This window comes from Delphinus delphis, chromosome 9 (genome assembly GCF_949987515.2).
Source record: "Delphinus delphis chromosome 9, mDelDel1.2, whole genome shotgun sequence".
NCBI lineage: Eukaryota > Metazoa > Chordata > Mammalia > Artiodactyla > Delphinidae > Delphinus > Delphinus delphis.
In genome coordinates this window covers 75,074,500-75,095,043 of record NC_082691.1, presented here as the reverse complement: position 1 = coordinate 75,095,043, position 20,544 = coordinate 75,074,500, and the positions used below count along the sequence as shown (strand labels likewise).

Below are 20,544 nucleotides of genomic sequence, written 5' to 3'. Positions count from 1 at the left end.
TGGGTGAGGACAGACCCAGACCTCAGGTGAGGAAAGGTGATGGGAACTTTGGGTGAATTCCTACTGAGAATCAGTCCGTGGGCTACAAGCTTTATGTGTATTTTCTCTGAATGTTCACAGCTGTTACCTCCATTTACAGAGAAGGAAACTGAGCCTCTGAAAAGTTAACTTGCCCAAGAGTTCATGGCCTGTAAGTGATAAACAAAACAAAATAAATAAAGTCAAACCCCAAATCTATACTTTTCTCACTTTACTTCCTGAAATGTGATGGTAGTGACTGGGGGGCTGTGTAATAAAGAGTCAGCACGAGGACACAGAACATAATGGGATGAGGTGCCCACAAAGCAGGGAGGTGGGAGGTGGAGAGACTTCACCCACGTCTAGCTCAGGTTGCCTAGGAGCCCCTTTCAATGACAAGCCCTTCCAGAGTGTTAATGTCTCCAGTTGCTCCTAAGAAATGATAAGCTAAAAATCTGATTAAGGAAGATTTTCTTATGGCAACAATAATAACAAAAGACATTTTCTCCCAGTCTTCAGTTGAAGAAGGTGAGTGCTCTGATGTTCAACTATAAATACTCCCCAGAGATTCGGAGAGTAGGTACAGCCATGTGATGCTGTGCATGTGACATTTTGCAGGCCAAACTAGAGGGCAGACCTAGGAACTGGGCTTTCTGGGAAGGGTGGTTCTGTGGTTATCTTCTCTGGTTATTTCCCCAGGCATCTGTAAATCAAAGAAACCCTTAAGTTAGAGATAGGTGCATCGCTAACTAAGGAATGCTGCTGTCCTCTCCAGGGAAGCGTCTGCACCTAATCACAGGCCACTTTCACTGGTTATTTTGTAAAAACCCTGACCTGGGCCAGAGGTCACCCTGAGGTCTCTTCTCCCACTGTAGAAAACAAGCAACCCTCCGCCTCTTGTCCAGTCAAGTACAAAAAGCAAATGGAGTTCAACGGTTGTTTAACTTGTTGCTGAAAACCTGATACAGGTTTCCCTCACTGTCTGGAAGTAGTGCCTTCCCATGGAACCTTTCGTAGGCCAAAATGGTATAAAGCGAATAAGCAATTACCTTAGGATACATCTTGCTAATAGATGCACAAGATAAATTGAGATAAAGCACAATACCTCACAGACTCCTTTCAAAGTGATGGCGCCCTGATGCTGAGATGCTGTGTGGGTCCTGAGGAGCTTGATGGGGGGTCACCCCTGCTGCTCAGGTTTGCGCTGCCTCTCTAACAGCTTGCTGCAAAAACAAACGCTGAGCGCTTTGTTCACTTTTCGCCTTTTTTGTAAAAGCGAAAATTCTCTTGGGATTTCTTCCAGTTAGCCAAAAAAAAAACCACGTACCAATGTAGGTCTTTCGTAAAAGTGAAATGCTCGAAGTGAACTTTCTCACCATCGGGGGTTACCTGTACCTGGCTGAGAGCTGCAGGCTGTGAACGACGTAAGACCTCCCTCGGGTATCACGGTTTTTTCCACATTAATCGTCTTTAGCAAACAGCTCAGTACCAAAGGAACACACAACTCCAACCACGGCTTACAGAGTTTGGTGTTCTAGACCTGCCCTGTGGTGTGGTCTGGTTTGCAGAACCTCTGAATGCTGTGCTTGTGACCTGATGAAAAACAAGGGAACACCATGTCAGCCAATAGCAGTGGGTGGACCTTGTTTTTTTTTTTAACATCTTTATTGGAGTATAATTGCTTTACAATGGTGTGTTAGTTTCTGCTTTATAACAAAGTGAATCAGTTATACATATACATATGTTCCCATATCTCTTCCCTCTTGCGTCTCCCTCCCTCCCACCCTCCCTATCCCACCCCTCTAGGTGGTAACAAAGCACGGAGCTGATCTCCCTGTGCCATGCAGCTGCTTCCCATTAGCTATCTATTTTACGTTTGGTAGTGTATATATGTCCATGCCACTCTCTCACTTTGTCACAGCTTACCCTTTCCCCTCCCCATATCCTCAAGTCCATTCTCTAGTAGGTCTGTGTCTTTATTCCCATCTTACCCCTAGGTGCTTCATGACCTTTTTTTTTTCCCTTAGATTCCACATATATGTGTTAGCATACGGTATTTGTTTTTCTCTTTCTGACTTACTTCACTCTGTATGACACACTCTAGGTCCATCCACCTCACTACAAATAACTCAATTCCGTTTCTTTTTATGGCTGAGTAATATTCCATTGTATATATGTGCCACATCTTCTTTATCCATTCATCCGATGATGGACACTTAGGTTGCTTCCATCTCCTGGCTATTGTAAATAGAGCTGCAGTGAACATTTTGGTACATGACTATTTTTGAATTATGATTTTCTCAGGGTATATGCCCAGTAGTGGGATTGCTGGGTCGTATGGTAGTTCTGTTGACAATCTGTATATGTTCTTTGGAGAAATATCTATTTAGGTCTTCTGGCCATTTTTGGATTGGGTTGTTTGTTTTTTTGTTATTGAGCTGCATGAGCTGCTTGTAAATTTTGGAGATTAATCCTTTGTCAGTTGCTTCATTTGCAAATATTTTCTCCCATTCTGAGGGTTGTCTTTTGGTCTTGTTTATGGTTTCCTTTGCTGTGCAAAAGCTCTGAAGTTTCATTAGGTCCCATTTGTTTGTTTTTATTTCCATTTCTCTAGGAGGTGGGTCAAAAAGGATCTTGCGGTGATTTATGTCATAGAGTGTTCTGCCTATGTTTTCCTCTAAGAGTTTGATAGTTTCTGGCCTTACATTTAGATCTTTAATCCATTTTGAGCTTATTTTTGTGTATGGTGTTAGGGAGTGTTCTGATCTCATACTTTTAGATGTACCTGTCCAGTTTTCCCAGCACCACTTACTGAAGAGGCTGTCTTTTCTCCACTGTATATTCTTGCCTCCTTTATCAAAGATAAGGTGACCATATGTGCGTGGGTTTATCTCTGGGCTTTCTATCCTGTTCCATTGAGCTATATTTCTGTTTTTGTGCCAGTACCATACTGTCTTGATTACTGTAGCTTTGTAGTATAGTCTGAAGTCAGGGAGCCTGATTCCTCCAGCTCCATTTTTCGTTCTCAAGATTGCTTTCGCTATTCGGGGTCTTTTGTGTTTCCATACAAATTGTGAAATTTTTTGTTCTAGTTCTGTGAAAAATGCCAGTGGTAGTTTGATAGGGATTGCATTGAATCTGTAGATTGCTTTGGGTAGTAGAGTCATTTTCACAATGTTGATTCTTCCAATCCAAGAACATGGTATATCTCTCCATCTATTTGTATCATCTTTAATTTCTTTTATCAGTGTCTTATAATTTTCTGCATACAGGTCTTTTGTCTCCTTAGGTAGGTTTATTCCTAGATATTTTATTCTTTTTGTTGCAATGGACCTTGTTTTGATACTAAATGTACAATTCCCACCAGGACACCTGAACTCCCTCATCTCGTCATGGAGCAAATATTTATTAAGCCTCTTCTATATGCCAGAAACTACGATAAGCTCCGGGAATACAAAAATGAGGTAGACAGACTCAGTCCTTGCCCTCGTGGTTTCATAGGCCTCCTCGTCCTTGTGGAGGAGCCAGGTGGGTGACAGGCAAGGAGACTCAGGCTAGGTGCTGGGGAACCCTACCTGGACAGGAATGTGATTTTCTTAGGTTTCAGTCCTCACTCCATTGCACTGTTACAAGGTCTTACCTTACATTTGTCACTTTGAAAAGTAAAGAATCAGTTATTCATTCCTTTCTGTGTTGAGCTTTATTGTAGAAATTTCATGAGCTGATACCTCAAAAGTGCTAGAACAGGAGAGAATGATATGAAAAATGCATTGGTGAGGCTTCTAAGTCACCATTTTTCCTGTCTGTCCCACTGGATTCTGATTCCATGATGGCAGGAACTATATGTCTGTTCACCACTGAATCCCTGGCATCTAGTACATAAACATGTGTTGGATTGAATTAAATGGCAAGCTATAAACAACATAAAATATGTTCATCATATTAGCTGGATTCTTATATTGGTGCAGTGTCATAGCTTAAAGATAACTTTATCTTCCTTTGACAGGTAATTACTAAGCACGTCTTCACTCATCACTGATTACTTTATAATACACAGCCTGTGAAAATTCCCATTTAAGCTTAAGTGTTAAATGGAATTTTTCCTCATATTCAAGTGCATTAGTGGGGCATTTACAGAGCTTAAGATGCTGCTGGCTGCCCATTTCCTTGGATGAGATCAAAGGTCTCAAATAAATGCAGCAGCAGACTCTATCTGTTGCTTTTAGCTGCCACCACATACTCAGTTCTTTTTACTCTTTGGGGGGGCCTTTTTCATTTATTGTTATCAGTGGGATTACTGGGTAGTTCATCTGATTTCATTGTTAACATAGCAAAATACTTTTTACCTCCAGTGCTATTTTATGTTATAGACATGATCTATAAATCTGCATTACCTTTTGGAATATAGATTTGCTAGAATTACTATACTTTTAGGATACACTAAAAAGTACCCTAATTTGAATTAGTTGAAAGTAACAATCAGATTGAATTTGTGAAAAATTTTTTAAAAAGGGAATTTTTTTCTTTCAAAAGAAAGAAAATTGCAGGAAAAAAAGATTTTATTTTCTTATTTTGAAATCTTTGACATAATTTAACTACTAACAACAAAGGATTTACCAAATAGACATCCTTTACTTTTTCGGGAAATAGAAAAAAATTATCTCTAATTACCATATTAATGTGTTGCAAGCAAAAGAATGTTTAAGTACTTTAAAATAATGTATTTGCTTACTTCCTTTAAGCTTTCACCCTGAAACCTATTTTGTGCTAGTGCGGTAAATCTCCTTTTTAAAATATGCAAATTTCATATTCCTAGGGAAAGAGCCCTGTATTATAGATTAGGAGACTTTGGTGCTACCTATTATTATTTCTACTGATTACTAATTGGGTAGTCTTGGGCAAATTAACTTCTTTGGGTCTCTTAAGATATGTGTGTCACCTAGAAATTCCTAAGGTTCCCATGATTCAATTATGAATGAATGAATTGTTCCTTAATCTTACTCTAAGTTTGCAATAACACAACCTGAACTTCATGCCGCAGACTCTCTTAAGTTGTCATTTTGAATTTCTGTCATTTAAAAATGTGCCACACTTCTTGTATATGTTCTCTGTGTATCAAGTGAGATAATTTGAATTAAAACCTGGCTTTTAGCTAGTCTATTCTCCCATAGTGCCTGGGGACTGGGTGACCCCTCCCTGGAGGGGAGGCTGATCTTAATTTTTAAGGAATTGATTTTAATATTTGACCACCTGAGAACTATGCAGTATATAGAAGAAATATAAGACCTAATGCTGTCCTTGGGAAGCAAGATGCATGAGAAATCGTCAAACATTTCAAAACAGTGTATGAGCTCTACTGGCTGACGTGCTAACGTTATAGGACTTAGGAAGGTGGTCCAGGTGGGCTTGGAGCAGCCAGGGAGCGCTCTATGACAGGTGCTGAAGTAGGCCTGAATCTTGAAGGATGGGAAGACTTTCAATCGAAAGGAGTTCGAGGAAAGTCCAGTGCAGCAGATGAGAGTAACTCTTATGAGCAAACAGTCTACACGGCTGTGACATCAGAAAGTCTCTTCAGGAGACGGCCTGATTAGAGGATACGGGTGGAGGGCAGTGGGAAATGAACTTGGGTAGGCTAGCTAGTGCCAGATATGGAAAACCTTGACCAGTCTAACCTCAACAACTTTAATTCCACGATAGGATTTGCTAATTTAATGGGACATGCTTTCCTGTGCCAGTCAAACCTGTCCTAGTTATTATGAAAATGTTGAGGAAAACCCTCTGAGATAAGTGGAGAGACATTGTCCTTCCCTGCTTTTTAGCTTTGCAATCACTGATGTGAGGAAGGGGGAAGCCTTCCAAGTAGATGAATGTGCGGTCTCTAACATTTGCTCTTTAACATTCTTTTCTTCCCTCAATAAATCTGTGTTGTGAATGACAACGTGTAAGTCAGCCAGAGGAGAAACAGCCTATTGGATGACGGGCTTAAGTGAATCTTGCCTTATGCCCTAACGGTCAACATATGGGCTTCTGTCAGCCTGGAGTGGTAGGAATTTCCAAAGATACAGGCCCATCCAGAGAGAGAGAGAGAGTGAGAGAGAGCGAGAGAGCGAGTGCCCTTTCTCCAGGTCCCTGAGGTGTGGGTCTGGGAACTATTAGGAAAAGCCCTTCATCCTCCTCTGCTGTCAGGAAGATGCATGTCAGGGGAGACAGAAGTGTTTTTGCACTGGGAACCCTGACTCCATCATTAATTTTATAGCTCTGGGGATGGGATGCTTGATCCTGTAAAGTTCCCTCAGCATTGCTTCACCAAAGGTGCATTATGTGGTCCCAAACTTACGTGATTTAGAAACTCTGATTCTTCATTTTTTTCCCATGCATATGTGAGCTCTTGTGTGAAACAGGGTGAGGAAAACACCTGTGGGAGGAGAGAGGTCCATCTGGCTGGAACCCACACCTTCCCATGGTTATAGACCGCCCGGATTTTACGGGCACTGACTCTAGGCACATGATCTAATGACAGTGCACTATGAAGACGATAGATGAAGGTTTGGGTCCGCTGAACCTGAGTCTGTACCACACTGTCTGGGGGTTGGGATCTGTACCCAGGCAGGTCACACATCTGGGCACACTTCACAAACCTAAGGCAAAGGGAAGTCAGGGAGAAGAGCTTCCAACTTGTCACTTCTCTTAAGTGAACTGAGTAAATCAAAGTGTAGTAAGAAATAACATTATAAAGCAATATAAATGATCTTTTAAATAACCATGTTAAATCTGAAGCATCTAAATATGTGTTTATCCATTTAACATATCAATTTGGGAGACTAATATTAGGGCCATTACTCAAAAATATTTTTTAACTTTCTCCTTTGAAGTATTTTTAGAGCCAGCCACACAGGCTTTGTAGATATTGTATGATGCAAATATTTGACCCATAAAGATCAATTTGGCATTTGGAAATGGCGCAGAGAATCTTAGAATGAAGTCTGAGAAGAGCTAGGTAAGTGATCAAGCTATGCCATTTCATTTTTGGTGAGATGCAGATTGGTGCTATAGGCTTTCCTGAACAGAGAGCTCTGCTTAGGGACGGCTCCTCCCAGAGTCTTCAGTCGTAGCCACATCAGCAACATATATTAGAACCAACTTGGGAGCACGCGTGTTTTGGAGATGTGCGTTCTGGTATTGCAAAGTATTTGGTCTGTCTCATTCCTCAAAAAGGTGCCAGGAATTCAACAGGAATATCAGTACAGGAAAAATGCAGGGTAAGCTACAAATACCACGTTAACAAGCCTTGTTCACTTTCTCACAAGACTTCGGTGTCCTAATTGTCTACGGCATGTCATGCATTGGAGGAAAAGGTCCCCTCCAAAAGAGTTATATGTCAGGACCTTTGCAAGTTCTTCAGTTAATAAAATAATGAAGGGAGAGAACAGGAAATCTGCTAAAGCACTGATCACATACTGTTACACATGAGCCTGCTTTCTGGGGCCTGGCAGGACAGGAGACCAAATCACAAGGTCAAGAGCTCCATCTCCAAATCCTGACCCTGCCACCTGCTTGCTGTGTGATCTCGGGCAAGTCACTTAACCCCTCTGACCTTCTGTTTCCTCATTTCCAAAACAGTGATGATAATAGTACCTACTTTATAAGCACTTATGAGAATTAAATGAGATAATACAGGCAAAGGCTTATCCCAGGGCCCGGCCTGTGTAAGTGCTCCACAAATATTGGCCCCAGTTATGAACAAAAAGGAGAGAAAGAGGATAAAAAAGAAGGTAGAGGGGAAAGAAAGAAAGAAGAGGGGAAAAAGAGAAGAAAAGAAAGGATGGAAGAACTTCAGCTCTCTCTGGCTTTGAAAATGTGAAAACTGGCTCTTCTGGTAGGTGTAGCTGGCTTTATTTCCCCAGGGCTCTTGTTATGGCCTAGGTGGGGTCATCAGATCATCTAATGAGTGACTCATTACTTAATAAGTTGGTATATTATTTAGAAAAAGAGATCTAAAAGTATATGTTGCAAATATTCAGAACTAAACAAGCAGCCAGGTCATAAAACTCAGTGGCTCCTTTTCATAAAGCACATGTGAGCGCTCTCTCTTTCTGTCTCTCACACACACATATATGCATATAATCTTGTATATATATATATATATATATGTGTGTGTATATATATATATATATATATATACGTATAGTCTTGATTCTTTTTATTTCAAGAATAGTGGTGATGGTGATGTTTTCTGTCTTGCAAAGGCTAATGGGAAGTCCTTATTATAATTTCAATACAGGAAGCAATACCAACAAGTTTTGTGTAGCTTCTGTACTCTGGCAAACTCTCTTTTCAGGGTTTTGATGAAATGGCTCTATATTCTCCTCAAACGGCAGCAAGTGTCAGAACTGCCCTTCCTCCCTGCAGTCTGTCATCAGATCTAATGAGATCCAAACCCCAAAGCAGGGCCAGTTTGTAGTCCTTCACTAAGCAGCCTCGTCCTCCCCTCGGCTGGCCCATCCTGGCGCCGCTGATTCCTCAGAGGGGCCGTTGCTGCTCCAGGCTGCGACCCCACAGCATTCTCACATCAGTGGCTCTCAACCTTCAAAAACCCATCTCACATTTTCTTCTGGGCCTTCATTATGCCCTGTTTGGGCAGCCAGTGGAGAGTGGTAGGCTCAGATTCATCGTGAATTCCAGCATTGTGTAGCTGAACACTGAACTGCTGAGAAGGCTCAGTGCCAGAGTCTTTGTCTCCTTTTCTGAAACCACTTCCTAGTTAAGCTCTTGCCAGCGGCCATCACTTTGCTCCTCTCAGAGTTTGGACGATGTTGAGGCCACTTCACTGAACAACCTTCTGTTCAGTTGGAGTCTAGTTCAGTTTGCTGCATTTGGGGGACCAAACCCACCAGGACCATTAGTCCAGGCTGAGTTAGACCACACGATTCGACCTCCTTAGGCTTGCAAGCCGCCAGAGAAAGACCACGGAGTTCGATGTCAGTAAAAGGCCCACAGCCTGATTCAGGAATGGGACATTTGGCCTCCCTGTCCCGGCCCCTGTGCCCCATAGCCCCAAAGGGGATAAAGAATTCTAATTGCACGGTAATGTATTCATATTCTGATAAATGCATGTCAGTGGAAGTGAGGAATGCTTACTGATGTGCAGGGCTTATGAACAAAACACATAAAAGGTAAAAACTCAGTTGCCTCTGAGATGGCAACTGAGGTGAGAGCACTTTTCACACAACCCCAGGGGTCTCATTCACACCCAAGGCTTCAGTTGCCACCTCTGCCAAAGATTCCCTAATCGGCATCTCCATCCTGACCTCTCCCCTGAGTCCCAGAGAGGATTTTCAGTGACCATTCCTACCTGTGTGGCACACAGTCACAGCCAACTCAACATGCTAAAAACTAAGCTCGTTATCTTCCCCCAAAGCCTGCCTCTCCCAGGCATCCCCCACCTCAGGGAATGTCACCCGCGTAAACCCCGGCACTCCCGCCGGAAGCCTGGGAGCACCTCTCCACTCTCCTCAACCTCTCAGCCGCTTGTCCAGTCAGTCACCACGTCCTGAGGTGCAGCCTTCTCAGCTTCCCTCGAGTCCGTTAACCTCTCCCATTGCCACTACCACTGTCTCCATCCAGGCCACATCGTCTCCTGCCCAGGGTCCTTTATTGGTTTCTAACTGGTCTCCTGGCCTTCACCCTGGCCCCCTTCAATCCAGTCACCCATAGTGATTCTTCTGAAATACAAGTCAAATCATGTCTCCCTTTTGTGTAATAACTCTCAATAGCATTCCTCTGCCCTCGGTTAAAATGTAAACCCCTTGGCCTGTGACACAAGGCCTTTCACAGGCAGCTTCTGCCCACCTCACTAGCTCATCTCCTGCCACTGCTCGCTTTGAGCACCACCCCCCAGCTGCGGTGAACACTTTTCCGCTAAGTCTTCGCGTCTGTGGCCTTAGCTGCTGCCTCCTGTTCCTCTTCCTCATTCCCTTCCCCCTTCTCTTCTTGTTATTGAAATATAAAATGCATCCAGCAAAGGGCATGTACCACATGTGTACGGCTAAGCGAACTGTCTCAAATGAGCACCCCCAGGTAACACGTGCCCAGATCAGGACCCTGAAGAGAACAGTACTCCAGAAGCCTCCTTCAGGCCCCTTTTCACTACCTCCCCAAGAGACATCACTACCCTGACTTCTAATGGCACAGACTAGTTTTCCCCACTTTTGCACTTTATATAAATGAAAACTTACACAACGTCATCAGGTAACTCCTGCTGCATAGCAAACCACCAATCAACGGAATGTCCTGAAATCACCTTAAAGTTCCACCTTCAGCTTCATCAGTTCTTGCAGTTCTGCTCTTTTGTCCACTTCATCACCAAGCTTCTTGCAAACTGCCCACACTCTGTCATCACCTGGCCTCTCCTCCTGTTCACTCTTCAATCCACTGCACCCATCCGTATTGTTCCACTGAAGCTGCTGTCATCAAAAGGCACGAGTTACCTCCTTATTGTTGAACCAGATGAACAGTTTTCAGTCTTTACCTACTTGACACGCCCCACCATCCAACTCACCCTTTAATTCAGTGGGTCACCAAGTCCTAGGGATTCTTCCTCTTCAACCCATCCTGTATTTGTCCTACTTCTGTCTCCACTCATTATCTCTTGCCTGGACTAATCCAACAGCCTCAAGATACCTCCCTGCCCCAAGCCACTCTTCCAGATTTATCATTGCAACATATTTTTCCCTGAATAGAAATCTGGACTGGCTCACCACCCACCATGGAATAAAATCCAAACTGCAGCAAGGCAGGAAGACTCTTTGACCTGTTGCTCCAACCTCTCTTTCCGTGCTTTTTGCCTAACACACACCCTCTGCCTCGGCCACGTTGAATCTGCAGTCTCTTGTGTATTTGACCTCTGAATTTCTGCTGGGAGGTTCTCTCTCGCCAGAAATGCCTGTCACCCCATTCTCCCCTTCAAATCTTCTATCTATCCTTCACATCATATCTGTAATGCCACCTCCTCTACAAAACCATTAACAGCTCCTTTTCTGATCCTGTTTTCTACTATTATTACTAATAAATATCATTATTATAATATGCTTGGCTTACCCCCCTAGAACATAAACTCCTCGAGGCAGGCAGGATCTTTGCTTTGTTCACTGATACAGCAGCCCAAGCTCCCAGAACTGTGCCTAGCACATAGCACGCACTCTTGTTAAATACTTGTTAAGTGAATGAATGGTTAACATTTATTGAGCACTTATTATGCCAGGAGCTTCCAGGCAGAATCTCATTCAGTCCCCACCACAGCCCTATGAGGAAGGAACTGTTTTTATCCCAGTTTTGCATAGGAAGAAACTGAAGCTTAATGAGATTAAGTAACGTGCCCAAGGTCACACAGTCGATACATGGTAAAGCTAGGATTTGAACCCTGATTTGTCCAAGCCCTAAATAACCTCTCTCTACTGTCTTGAGCTTTGCAGTGGTGTTTTTCACAAAACTCTACAGTTGGCTACAGTAGGGCTTCAGCAAATGGAGCAGTTATCTTGAAGTAGTGGAAATAACTCTTTACATATTTATCTCTTTATTATATCATGAGTTCCCTGAGAATAGGAAGTGAATCCTAATTATTTTATTTCCTCATGGCCACCGCCAGAAACCCCAGGTAGCCGCACAGTGTCTCACACATGTTTGCGTTCGCTAAATGTTTACTGAATTAAGTAAAGGAGTCTGCTGTTAAGAGGGGCAGCATGTGGCAGCCAGTCCTTTTTGCACAGTCAGGGATTCTGACTACTGTCCCGATGGTTGCCCCGAATCCAGGCCCAGCTGCTGTCTCTTCCAACGCTTTGCTTCTTCAGCACACGATGTAGGCTCAGGGCCATCCCTGGCTAACCCACCCGCCACCCTGACTCCGGCCCTTTGCCGTCCTTCCTGTCCTTATGAAATTGCCCTGCCTGTCTTCCTGCTGTCAGTGGTCTGATCACGCAGAGCAAGTCCTGCCCCCCCTACCCCTCTTCTTGACCCCATGCCCTGCTTGAACCTGGCTGCTTCCTTGGTCATTCTTGACAGGCAGCGCAACATGACATTTATATAGATAATTGGAACACAGGGTGGAATGTGATAAGCACAGAGTCACGAGGCACTGGAGGAGCTATGAAGAGGGAAAAATTCCTAGTTAGATGATGGAGGAATGGAAAATGAAGCCACTGTCTTTTTCATCCCGATAAAAGGTGTTTTTGTTTTGTTTTGTTTTTAATAAAGAGTTTAGGTTTGTTGGTTATTTAGGATTGTCAATTGCAAGTAATAGAAACTTGAGTGCTTTAAGCTGAAAGGTGAAATTTATTATAAGGATACAGTCTCTCGAGGTATCCAAAGGTTGGAATGCAGCCAGACCTCAGAGAGAAATGTCCAGAAAATAGTCCAGGGTCTGGGCAGCATTCTCTTTCCATGTCTTATCCTCACTGTCTCTGTACATCTGCCTCGTTCTCGTCTCTCTGTGGTGTCTTCTCGTCCACAGACCTCATCATGGTACATGGCTGCCAATGGCTGCTGTGTTTATACTTGGAATTTGTACTAACTGTCCCCATCAGAACCACAAATCCTCAGGGAAATCTACCTCATTGGCCCGGCTCGAGTCCGGTGCTCACCCCTGGCCCAGTCACCTGCTGCCAAGAGAGCAGGGTCACGTTGTTCACCATGGCTGCCAGGTGCCCTGCTCTGTGCAGAAAGGATCATTGTAAGCTGAGCAGACTCTCTAAAAATGTCCATTACAATTGGTTCTGTTACCAGATAAGGCTCTTGTAAAAGAACTCTGGGTGCCTCCCCAAGAAAAGAACAATTAAGAGGCTTCCTAGGGCTTCCCTGGTGGCGCAGTGGTTGAGAGTCTGCCTGCCGATGCAGGGGTCACGGGTTCGTGCCCCTGTCCGGGAAGATCCCACGTGCCGCGGAGCGGCTGGGCCCGTGAGCCATGGCCGCTGAGCCTGCGCGTCCGGAGCCTGTGCTCCGCAACGGGAGAGGCCACAACAGTGAGAGGCCCGCGTACTGCAAAAATAAATAAATAAATAAAAGGAGGCTTCCTAGCTTTGAGATTCTTTGAGAAACAAATACATAAATATGAATTGCCAAACAGCAAGCATCATCCTAATTAACTAAGACAATGTCCACTAGTCATTTCTAAAAGGCTTTTAACACCAGTTTTGTTTATCAAAGACCTAGAATCCTGGCTTCAACCAGGTGTCTCACACACATCTAGATGACCCACTAGACCAAAGCATGGAAGATAAACCAGGCTGGGCATTGCTCCCTCCTCAAGGCCTTACACAAATGATGCCCACACCTGCCCTTCGGCAACCAGAGTTCTCTTGTCTTTCTAATAAGCCAGTGTAATCAAGTCCGGGGAGACAAAATCCCCACCGTTGGAGGGTTCCATGCCCCAACAAATTCCAACAGAGCTAACTCTGACCACTGCTTCCTTAATGTGATTTAAGGCTGGGAGAGAGAGGACTAGTGTGGCTCCTTCTTTCATCCTGACCTGGCCTTGCCCATTCAGTGACCCATCAATCTGAGGCTGGGTAAGGATAATCTGAAAAGCTTATCCAACTTAGAAGCGGGAATGCTGGAGTCAGGATGTCCAAGGCAGCTCCAAAGCTTCACGTCCATTCTTCCTGGACAGGGTGCTCACTGCTGTTGCCCCCAGGGTTGACACGTGCTCCTGGGCCCACAGAATTGGTGGCACAGCCCCGGGATGTGGTGAGGTGGCATCCGGGCCCCGTCCTGGAGGATGACAATGTAACTCTTCCTCTCGAAGCATACTGTGTTCCACCCACACCATTTCAGTGACACCCCCTGGCTTGTCTTCCAGGCTCCCCGGGTACAGCAGGCCGTGTGTGCAACCTGACTTCCCGAGGCATGGACAGCTGCGAAGTCATGTGCTGTGGGAGAGGCTATGACACCTCCCGCGTCACCCGGATGACCAAGTGCGAGTGTAAGTTCCACTGGTGCTGTGCTGTGCGCTGCCAGGACTGCCTGGAGGCCCTGGATGTGCACACGTGCAAGGCCCCGAAGAGCCCCGACTGGGCGGCTCCCACATGACCCCAGTGGAGGTCACCATCCACCTTCCCTCCCACAAGGACTCCATTGGATCTGCAAGGATGCTGGGCTCTTGGGTTCCCTCTGGGAGATGTTTCCTTAGGCACGTGGCCTTTGTCTCTACGGAAGCCTCTTCCCGCTCCCTGGGGGCCCAGGACAGGGCCCACACGCTGCACATTAAGCATGCCCTATTTTCTCCGACTGCCGGCATCCTGAGGCACGTCTCTTCCTGGTCGCGACGGGCTGTTAGAGGGGGGAGGGGTGGTGGGCCCAGACCACTGTCTCTACCCACCTAGACATTTCCTCTTCTAGAACAGTTGGCCAGAGGGAAAAAGAGTGTCTCAAAGGAACTTCCTCTGTGTTTTCCAACAAATGTTCACAGTTAAGAAATTCCATACTTCTGTCCGGAGGGTGAAATATAGAAAGCAGGATAAACCCCTACTGAATTAACTTTAATTCTTGAAAAGACCAAGCAAGGCTTTTGCCTGATCAAGTGATTTTCGCAGCCACCACCTCTGGGGTGATTGGTAATTGGCTGGAGAAAAATGGCTTTCAATAAACTTTAGGTTTCAAATGCACGCATTTCAAGGCATTTGTTGCCATATTAAAATCTGATGCGACAAGGTGGGTCTGTTGTCCTTTGGTACAGTTTGGAGTCTGTGCAATAGCAAAAGCCTCAGAAAGTGATTGCTTTGCATTACTGTCCACTCAATATAAAGAACTTTTTAGGGAATGAGATCACTTAGAATCTGAAGGGAATTTAAAAGAAAACTGATGATCCGGCAGTATTCTGTAACTGTTGGGTGAAGATGGAGGAAAGTAACCTAGTGAGTGGAATGTCAGAAAACACATCTGTACAGATAAGGGGGAAGGGGGGGAATGAAATTCCTACCTGGTGTGATGCTTGTGGCCCATGGAATTCTGTAACTGAAATGGCTTTAAGAATGAAAACTTTGGGGATGACAAGACCAGGGAACCAAAATGCTGACAGAGAGGTTTCCAGAGAGAGGTCACGCCTGGACAGCTCCAACCATAAGTGGACAACTAAAAGAAGTCGGCCGTGTGCGCAAAGGGGCATCAACTAGTTCCTGTCGCCCTTCAAGCACATTGTAAAGACCTGTCATATTTAATTGTGTTCATTTGACGCTTACAAGATGACAAGATACCATAGCCTAAAGCAAATAACACATAGCCTTGCTTATAAAGTTGGTAACCCTAGTGTATTATATTGCAAACAAATTGTAACTTGGAGACTATATTTAAGGGACCCAGCTGTAATTATGGGAACATCGATATGCAAATTGTGGCTGGCTTCTGCCCTAAACCGAAAGATGACATCCAAGGAAAATGGAGAGGCTGCCTGCCCCGTTTTATCAGGTGAAAGATGTATCAGATGAAAGAAAGGTGAAATACCCGAAGGTACTCCTCATTCCGCCCCTCCAGTTAGGTTCTAGTTCTAAATGTGATCTCTTCTCAGAGCTACATTATCTAACAGGATGATTCGTTACGGGCATCTGGTGTCACATTACTGCTGCTTGCTTACCCTTTGATACTTTGGCCTTCAGGTTCTCTACCCTTGATTTAGAGCAGGACATTGACACCAAGCCTCTTGGAAATCAACCCTCTGGAGGGCTTTGTCATAATGATATTTGCCTCCTAGCTTTCTTAAAAATGACAGAATTCATCTCTTTTCACTCACTCCCAAACCCTAAAATTAATTGTCTAATTTTTCCAAAGTGGCTCTTCCTTCTTTTTATTCTAAGGATTCAGAGGGTGGGAGGATGGAGCGTGCCGGTGGCTGCTCTGAGCCCAGTGTGGGTCTGGGAGCGGGGAGGGGGGGTGAGTGGGAGGCCGAACAGGGGAGCTCAGTCTTAGTTCCACTAAAGCTTGCTGTGGGAGGATGGAGGGACTTCCTTGGGGGTCCCAAAGCCATCAGCCCCCCTTCCTGCTGGATGAACTGTGAAGTCATAAATCCATGGATATATTTAGACATGGAAAGGATCTTAGAGGACATCTTAGCTCCCCTCAGCCTGTATCTGGGGAAACTGAGACCAAGAGAAGTGAAGGAATCTGTACAAATACCAGCCGTTACCCCGATACTCCCCAAAACAGGACCACACTCTAAGAGTCTTCAAGAAAGTTAAGCACTTTATCTATTAAATGAAACTAGTTTGTCTCAGAATTAACTTGGTGGATTCTAAGCAATTTTAGTGTCTTGAGGGGATGTTCATTGTTTGTTTGTTTGTTTATCCCTGGCATGCTTAGATCTGACTCTCTTCTTATGCTGAAATGCATCCTTCCTGATAAGGAGCAAGGGGACAAGGCATGTCCATGTCCCCTTGCTCATACACTGCCTCTTGCTGCATAAATTGTCCTATTTTGTAAGAGAGACTATGGCAGCCATCTTCAGTGGCAGTAGATGAAGCCACTGTGGAGAGTAAAATAAGAGAGTGAAATATTTTTATCTGCTTTTACTTCTGAAAGAGAAAATCTCCAAATTTTTAAAAAGGTGAAGATAATTTCAAACTTATTTTCTTTAGGGTTTGGTACAGGATCAATATTTCATGACTCTAAAAGATACTAAACTCTTGATTTTCCAGGCTTTTAAGGGAATGTATGGCATGAATTACCCAAAATAAAATAATGAGGGAATCCATTCAGGTCAAATCCCCTTACAAATTCCCTCCCGGTAAATATCTTATTATAAGTGGAAGTTTTCTAAGCTCAAGATGATGCCTATTGATTTTTCTGCCATTTCTGAAGACGTTCCACACAGCAGGAGATCTTCACTAGTTCACTGTAGTTTTCTTAAATAAAGATATAATTGCACATGATTCTCAGACTTAGCAAATGGGTTTTTTTCTTCAATAGATTTGCCTCTGTCAATTGGTCTGTGGTGCCGACTGAACACCCTTTTCAATGTGCGTTCTAGTTACAGCGTCCTGGACAGTGCCTCATGCTCTGAAAGCATTAACACCCTGCCTTAAAGAGACCAGTTTATCCCCTCAAATGGCTTAAACTCAAGCACAAACACCCCCAGTGCCATGACCACACTGGGCTCTGGCTCTGTGCCCCTCAAGGATGGGGGCCCTGGCCTGTTATTGGACCACAGTTACTTCAGGATGGGAGTGGGAGACGCATAGGGCAACCCCATGCGTAGAACACTGCTTATCTGCTCTGCCTTTTATGGGTGTCACTAGATTGAAATGGGCATCCCAGAAGGATCCACCAAATGGCAAGTTAATCTGCACGTGGCCTGATCATGGGAGGGGGAGTGAGAGGGAAAGAGCCAGGTAGCTGTTGCCAAGAGACCAGCTGAGTTTGGTGATGGTGGAGAGTGGCTTTTTCAGCTCTTGTGGGTAACCTCCACCCTTCCTTCTCTGTTGCTTCCCTGTCCCCTCCCAGCACCTACTTCCAAGGCATCTGGAGGCCCCTGAGCCTTAGGGCCTCGGGCCGTTGCTCGGCTGTCCATACCTGTTGTCTAGCTCTGCTCCAGGCTGCCAAGGTTAATTTCAAGAGATGTTTTCAATTGTCACACGATTTGCCTTTTTATAGGAGTTATCATGATGCTTGAAAACATCAGGTATCACGTTTCTTTTTCAAAGAAAGGCAGCTTTAAAGTCAGAAAATCCAACTTCACATTGGCACTTCTCGGCCTTATTAACTTATTAAAGAATCTTACATTGACTCTCTGAGACCTACAGCGGGCCTCTCTCTCAGAGGCAGCCAACATGACCGTGCATGCGCTTGGGCTTGACAGTATTTTCAGGCCAGGATATTGTTATTACTTCTCACTTATTAAAGGCTGGCCTGGGGCTGGTGTTGTCTCGCTCAGTTAAAGAACATTCATCTCCCCTCTTGCCCACTCTCAAAATAAAGGCTCAGAGAGGTGTCCAATGGACCAGAACCATTCTTTTGTCTATTTACTGTACTTCAACCTGAGTTCCTTATCTTAAGAGCAAGAGTTGTACTCTCAACAAATAGACCTCCCAGTTCCAAAGCTGGTAAGTTGCTTTTGTCAGGTCTGTGCTGACCTGCAAAGCGGTCTGTGGGTGTAAGCTGACAGCTAAGGTGTGCTGATTTTGACCTTATCCTTACCTAGGCAGAGAAAATTTTCACTCATCCATGAGAATGTTCTTTACATTTTTCTGGGGATCAGCAAGGTGACAGGTGGTTTGCAAAGCCCAACATGATCGTTATTTTTCTAAATTGTAGTTGTTCCAGCTCTAGTTTTTTTTTTCCTGAGGTTCACATGGATTTCTTGTTTAACCAAACCTCCCACTTCCACAAGCTAATAAAAGTGTCACGCAGATTGTTACAAAGAACTATTGTTATTTACAAGTCTACATCTTCTGTGAAATCAAAATATAATAAAGCGAATTTTCGGTGTTGACTTTGTTATTCTAAACTCGCGATAGTCTTGTCAAACCCTCTGGTGAAAAGAAATCCCTTCAGGTTACGGAAACCGTCTTTTCTCAGGACCACCCTTAACACAACTTGATTAAGAGGCGTCTTTCAAGTATGTAAAGATTTTCAGGGAAGGCAATTGACTTACCTCACTGATAACTACAATTCACAGGTAAGACATATTCTAGATTGAAAAATTACCCCAGGTTTTCGCCTGTGTTCTCCTGTGGTTGCCTCCTAAGTGCTTGCCCCCTCTTGGCACCAGCATGCTTTGGCAGCGTTTATAAGTTCAGTGTCTCTCCACAGCAGCTAGACGCATCCCCATCAACTTCTCCATATTATTTTCCAAATAAGTGCTTGCTCTCAGCTAAATGTTTCTTTTCTCAGCTTGATTAAAAACATACAAGATCCCTCACCCCTTTATTGAGATCTGTGCATCCTGATGGTATATGCCACTTACATACAAGCAGCAAAAGCTCAGAAAATGGAAATAAACTCTCCCACAGCAAGGGAAATCCACTCCTCCCCCCATTTTCTCTTCCTTGATGAGCTATATTTTGGAGTGACCTGACTAAACAAGGTGCTGACTGTACGTCCAGCACCCCAAGGTGACCAGCCCCCTAGTCAGGCTGCTCCTGGCCCCTCTAGGATTCATTCCTAGAAACTCCCACACTTGCACGATTTGAAGAAGAGGTGGTGACACAACACATGTGTCTGTGTGTGTTTTTCAAAGGGCATTTCCCCGAAATATTCTTTGCCCAGACACTGTCAATGCAATTCCCTTTTTATCTAAGCTTTTGTGTGACAGGGCTGTCCTGCACATGGTAGGACCTTTAGAAGCAACCCTCGTCTCTAATCACTGGATGCCAGGACCGTGCTCCCTAGTGTGACAACCAGAAGTGTCTCCAGACATTGCCAGATGTCCCAGGTGGGGTGGTGGGAGCGACGGGTGATAGTGAAACCGCTCCCGGGTGAGAACCAAAGATCTAACACTTCAAGTCCTCTTAGTAAAATGGCAGTGTGTTTTCAGAAGTTGGAGGCTGAATTCTTCTTAGGAACTCCTCAGTTTCACAACCCTCAGGGACAAAAAGCCCAAGATATGGCCTGGAGCTGGAGGAGTGAGAACGTTCTAGCTCTGCCTAAAATAGTTGAGTGATTTTGAGTTTTTCAGGACAGAAGAGGGGTAATAGTCAAGAGGGGTCGCTGCAAAATGGAGAAAGTCTGAGTTTCAAGCAGATATGGCGAGACTTTCCAGTGGAGAGCCTGGGTGGGTTACCAGCTACAGGTTGTTCACTGCACGCACACACACACACACACACACACACACACACACACACACACTGCCTAGACTCATGTGGGTGGTATTTTAGTGGAGTGAAGGAATTCAGAGAGTTGTCCAACATGTGCCAACGAAGATGGGAAAGGGCCAGCGTGTGCTGGATGCAAGGTGGGGTAGAGTGGAGGAAGAAAGACGCTGGGTGATAGACAAAATGAAGGGTCACCTCAGTGGGCTGGAGAACTTGGGGCAGATGACAACTGGCTAAAGGAAGGAAACAGAAAGCCTGTCTTCTTTCACTTGACAATTTTTCATGGGCCAAACTGGATTTCTGTTTAGGCTACCCAAAGAAGTATAAAGAGCAGATGAGAACCACTTGGATGAACAAAAGAACTCTTCATCTGTTCCTTCATCCTATGATCCAGTTCTAGATAATACAGCATGAGTAAAATCTGATCAACCAGACCAATTTACCATTTAGACTGTTTTTGGACTCAACTTGATTTTGTCATTTCCGAGTACTGACTAACCCTGTGAAAGCCCCTGTAACTGAATCACAGGCTCTGGATTTCCCCAGGTAGTGCACGCAATCCTATCTTAATAGCACTGCCGGCTTTCCTAAGTTCCACACATGAGAGGAATCACATTACTGCCTGTAAACCCAATTCAAATACTTCAATGATGAAGATGCATCCAGCATCCACTCAGCCGGCTTGCTCACACTGCTTACTTGGGCAGAGGCTAGGGAGTTTGGCAAACCCATCTGT

At 44.5% G+C, this 20,544-nt stretch overlaps 1 protein-coding gene across 2 annotated transcripts in view; it reads left to right on the top strand.

Moving 5' to 3' along the window:
- WNT2 (Wnt family member 2) overlaps positions 1-15,007 on the top strand; it is a 45,215-nt gene extending 30,208 nt beyond the window's left edge. The window contains exon 5 of one of the 2 annotated variants that reach the window (XM_060019958.1): positions 13,868-15,007. In XM_060019958.1, the coding sequence (XP_059875941.1) occupies positions 13,868-14,097 (230 nt within the window). In that variant the 3' untranslated portion in view covers positions 14,098-15,007. Of the gene's footprint in view, positions 1-120; positions 228-13,867 lie in introns of those variants that run through there. The other variant, XM_060019959.1, reaches the window with a different exon arrangement.
- The last annotated feature ends 5,537 nt before the right edge of the window (positions 15,008-20,544 follow it).